The following is a 4397-nucleotide window of genomic DNA, read 5'->3' on the forward strand; positions in this document are numbered from 1 at the left end:
GGTAAAAAATAATTAAAATACCAGTATGTGGATGCACTTGAAAGTTTTCTTAAGTTATAAACCTATTCTATGGGTCCATTATTATTATTATTATGAAGTGGTAGACAGCAAGAAAATCCTTGTATGTGAAGCATCCAAAGCAAGCATCCTCCATTTTATTCTATATATAAACCACACCTCTCATGCACCCTTCTTCATTGTTCATCATTCTAGCTCTCCAATCCCCATCTATAACATAGAGAACAATAATGGAGGATTCCAACAACAAGAACAAGAAAATAAGCAGCAGTAGTAGTAAGAAGTTGTGGTTGAAGAAGCTTGTGAAGAAGGAGTTATGGCAATTCACTAGATTATTCTCTTGTGCTTCCTTTAGAGGCTGGAAGCGCCTTGATATTCAAACCACCGTCGTCGACACCGTCGTCTTTAAGATCCTCTCTGCCGTGGAGGCCGTCGTGCTTGTCTCTACCCTCTGCTTCTTCTACCTTTGTTGTGGTTGTAACTTCTGAGTTTATTGTATTTGTATCATCATCATTCACTTTTTTGACCCCTACCTTAATTTGTGGAAATTCAAGTGCAGTTAACTTCATAGGAACGATAATTTAGTTAATGATTCTCATCTATCAACTTCACGTCAAGTTAACTGCATCTGAGTTTCATTACACTTAGTTTGATTCATTCTTTTCTCATAGTCAATAAGGTTAACTTCTTGTCCCTTTTTTTGGTTTCTTGTTTTGAGAACAATAACACATTTTTTTATATATATAATTTTAAGTTGTAGATTTCATCTTCTAATAGTTAATGATATATATGAGTATAATTGTGTTTCATCATATTGTAAGTTTTCTTTAGAGCTTTATAATACAACAGTTTAATTAATCAGTTCAATGTACGAATAGAAATGACAAGATATATTAACACAATTCCAAGTTTTGGTCTTGCAATGAGAATAATAATAATGAGAAATTAAGCAAAAATGATGAGATAAAATTTGAGGAACAAGTGAACAACCTTTCCTTGTTCTTTTATTTTATTTTCCAACTTCTGAATATATCTTGGAGTGGTTTAATTAAGGTTATATCAGAACCATTACTCCAAGATAACAAATTTTGGTTGAATTGGCGAGTGTGAATGAGATTGGAGACAATTGTATATGATAGCAGGTTGCTTCTATTGTCTATTCTCCTATGAAAGAAAATATGTAATTAATGAAAACAGAATGGAAAATGGAAAAAAAAAGTGCCAACTAATAAGTTAACTTTGCTGACCCAATCAACCATAACCGTTGCTCCAATTTTTTTAATGTTTAGTGGGAAAAGGTGAGCACTACCCTACTTTTTTTTTTAAGGGTGGAATTTTTTTTTAAGAGTGGCTCCCATGCTTGATTATTATGATTTTGAATGGAGATCGTTGGACGTACAAAATTTAAACCGTTTTTCATTAGCTTAATATCTTGCTTAAAAAGACAAGACCATAGATCATTTGAGCTAATTAAACAACATTTTCATAATAAGATTCAATACTTAGTACTCTTTTGGTCATGCTAATTTGTTATATACAATAAATCAATAATTAAATTTCTCTCATGCCTTAAAACATTGTTTCACATGTCCCATGACAGAACAAAATTAAAGAGGATTAATACAAATCCATCAAATATAACTTGATTTGTGACCCTTCCTTGTGATACATTAAAAGCAAATCTAGCTATGGTGTCAAGAAAATTCCCCAACCTTTACAACCAAGAAGAATAATTATTACATTCAACCAAGCCAGGCTTAACAAATAGATAAATATATGTTCTATGTATTGGCCTATTTGCAGAAAATAATGACAAAGGGCAAGAGGGAGAAAAGAAAGAAGCCCCCAAGTTATAAAAATCTCAGACTGAGGTAACAGAGTCTTCTTCACTGCCATCACTATCACTGCTACTGCTACTTCCGCTACCGGTGCCACTTTCACTAGTTCCGCTTTCACTGCTACTGCTAGAACTAGATGTCTGCTTGTCCCTCCCCTCTGCGTTCACCTGAGCCCGGAGAGCTTCTGCAGCATTTGGTCCTTTGTCCACCTCGTCGCCGCTGTCATCCACATCGGCAATCTCATCGTCGGTGTGCGGGACATTCATGTCAAACCCAACATTATCTTTCTCTTCTTCAGACTTATTGTCGTCTTCGGGTGTTGCACTACCAAATAGGTCTTCAATATCTATATCTTGATGTTCCTCAATATCATTTTTGGCAACTGGTGAGGTAGCAGAAATGCTAGGTGGTTCTGTAACTTCTGTTGGAAATTCGAATGGCCTCTTAGAACCAACTTTGAAGCCTGTCATGTGATAAGTACATCATCAAATTAACAAGAGCAGAAAAACGAAAAAGAGATTTGAAATGTAAAAAGAACTAAAAAGATAATCTAATACAAAGCTCAAGCTTTAAATATTAAAGTCATCTCACATTTTATCTTATCTATGCTACCAGAAAATGAACCAATCTAAGAACTCAACACAAAGTACATATCTGCAATTACAAAAGCCATATTAACCATATCATGCATACCAGTATTCTCAGGTTCTCCAATGTCAATTCGTTCCACCTCAACCTGTCCAAAATAAAAAAAACTGAAGGTATAAGGGAAATTGATGGGACAAGAGAAAAGTAAATGAAAAATTAACATGTCTGTTCACAAGATAAAAGAGAGTGTTCCTTAGGTACTTCAAATACATACATGTAGTGATGATTAAAGGGACTCAAGTCAACTACCAAAACTAAAATCATGCTAATAGATAGATAGATAGATGTTGAGCATTTACTGGTACTGCCTGAAATGTGTTCCTAACAGGAGGTGCTGGTTTTGTAGACTTCCCAACAGGGGATAACCGAGGATCCGAAGCTGGCCCAGCTGGAGCAGGCACTGCAGCAGTTGCAGCGGCTGCAGATTCACCGGGCATTCGCAGGTGCCGCAATTGCTTTACAGCCCTATGAAGCCGCTCCAGCCGAAGTGTCTGACCATCAAAGAAGAGTACAGCATCATTTTCCTTGTATTCCTCACTACTCCCCTCAAATGTCACCTTGGGTTTTCCTACTTGGTTGTTCTGAAATTCCACAGAAACCCTATTCTCTTTGGTCTTGCGTAGCAATCCCGGCTTACTCTTATCAACTGAAGCTGGCTTAAATTCATCTACACAAATGTCAGAGTTATCCATAATTAGAACCCAAAATTGACATGAATAAGGAAAAAGGGTCATTAGTTAAATGTCAAAACTCAAAAGCATAAACACTACTCATTTCAAAATCAAGCATGAAAGTTCCCCCATACTAGACATGAAAAAAGAGGCAAAGCATATACTTAACTACCATAACCAGAGAAATATGAGGATTTAAAAGGGCTTTGCATTCAGTGACTTACATCGTAGAGTGCAGTATTTGTTAGAGGATTCATCTTTGAAGGAAGGGCCTAGGACAATGTCGTACCACCGATCAGAAGCAGGAGCAGTGTTAGGCTCTTCTTTAGCTTTGTTAGCCATGGAGGAGAACAGATTCAGCAACCTGCTGCAAGCCCATTTGGAACAACAAGTTAGAATAGAATAGAATTGAATTGAATTTAATTCATTTCAAAATAAACGAATCAGATAATTAAAAACTATATTCTAATGTCAGGAACATATGAAAATGAAAAAATTAAGAAACACGGAATTCAATTATATTGTTAATTTTGGTGCCCTGATAAGAAAGATAAACCCAATTAGAAGTAACAAACATGTATTATGTTTAGAATTGCGTTAAACAAATAGAGCCTAGCACAGATGCCATACAATACAGCAGAGAGAATGAAGCAAAGTTCCCAATTTTTTATTTGCAAAAGTAGGAATTAGCATTCACTCCCTCAAACTGAAAGACCAATTTTCATGTGTGTCACAAAGAAAACATATATACACAATCATGGAAGAAGCTGAATAAGAAGAAGAGATTACACAAATTACACAACAAGGGTGAGTGGTAATGGGAGAGAAAGCGCGGTTGATTTGTTTGTTTGCCGTACCAGAAAATGTGCTGCGGAGTGGAATAGAGCGCCGCCGCGAAATGCTGGGTCCGACGGGGCCAGAGGGAGAAAGCGCGCGCCTTTTCTCTTCTCTGTTGTGACTTCCGTTTGTGGAAAGTTAGGGTTCAGTTCTGTGTCGTAGATTTGGGGATTTTTTTCAATCCTTTATTTTTTGGAAATTTTAAAAGAGGACATTTGACATATTGCTTAATAAGAAAATTGGAAACTCTAATTAGGATTGGCAATAATAATTAATAAACCTACGGGATCAAGCTCTTTTGAAAATTGAAACCAGAAAATTGGAAATTTTTCTGAAATAAATAAAAATAATTAATATTTTTAATAATAAAATAACATAACATTAT

The 4397-nt window shown here is 35.7% G+C and overlaps 2 protein-coding genes across 5 annotated transcripts; one reads left to right on the forward strand and one right to left on the reverse strand.

The window, feature by feature from the left end:
• Positions 151-777, forward strand: LOC107608169. Its single transcript, XM_016310046.2, has one exon. It carries the CDS (start codon positions 249-251, stop codon positions 504-506), a length of 258 nt encoding a protein of 85 aa, XP_016165532.1. The 5' UTR covers positions 151-248; the 3' UTR covers positions 507-777.
• On the reverse strand, positions 1557-4210 carry LOC107608970 (ELL-associated factor 2). 4 transcript variants are annotated; one of them, XM_016310773.2, is made up of 5 exons: positions 4033-4210; positions 3400-3539; positions 2804-3171; positions 2550-2592; positions 1557-2319 (listed from the first exon to the last, which is right to left on the reverse strand). In XM_016310773.2, exons 2-5 carry the CDS (start codon positions 3515-3517, stop codon positions 1880-1882), a joined length of 969 nt encoding a protein of 322 aa, XP_016166259.1. In that variant the 5' UTR covers positions 3518-3539; positions 4033-4210; the 3' UTR covers positions 1557-1879. The 4 variants fall into 4 exon arrangements, with proteins under 4 accessions (XP_016166259.1, XP_016166257.1, XP_016166258.1 ...); XM_016310771.2 differs by having other exon boundaries at positions 3400-3542; XM_016310772.2 differs by having other exon boundaries at positions 3400-3542; positions 3965-4210.

This window comes from Arachis ipaensis, chromosome B07, assembly GCF_000816755.2.
Source record: "Arachis ipaensis cultivar K30076 chromosome B07, Araip1.1, whole genome shotgun sequence".
Classification (NCBI taxonomy): Eukaryota; Viridiplantae; Streptophyta; class Magnoliopsida; order Fabales; family Fabaceae; genus Arachis; species Arachis ipaensis.

Coding starts and splice junctions, on each gene's coding strand:
- LOC107608970 (XM_016310773.2), bottom strand. CDS start 3,517: ATGGCTAACAAAGCTAAAGAAGAGCCTAACACTGCTCCTGCTTCTGAT. Junction 2,593..2,803: donor ACACATTTCAGGCAGTACCA/GTAAATGCTCAA, acceptor TATTTTGGACAG/GTTGAGGTGGAACGAATTGA. Junction 2,320..2,549: donor TGGAGAACCTGAGAATACTG/GTATGCATGATA, acceptor ATCACATGACAG/GCTTCAAAGTTGGTTCTAAG.
- LOC107608169 (XM_016310046.2), top strand. CDS start 249: ATGGAGGATTCCAACAACAAGAACAAGAAAATAAGCAGCAGTAGTAGT.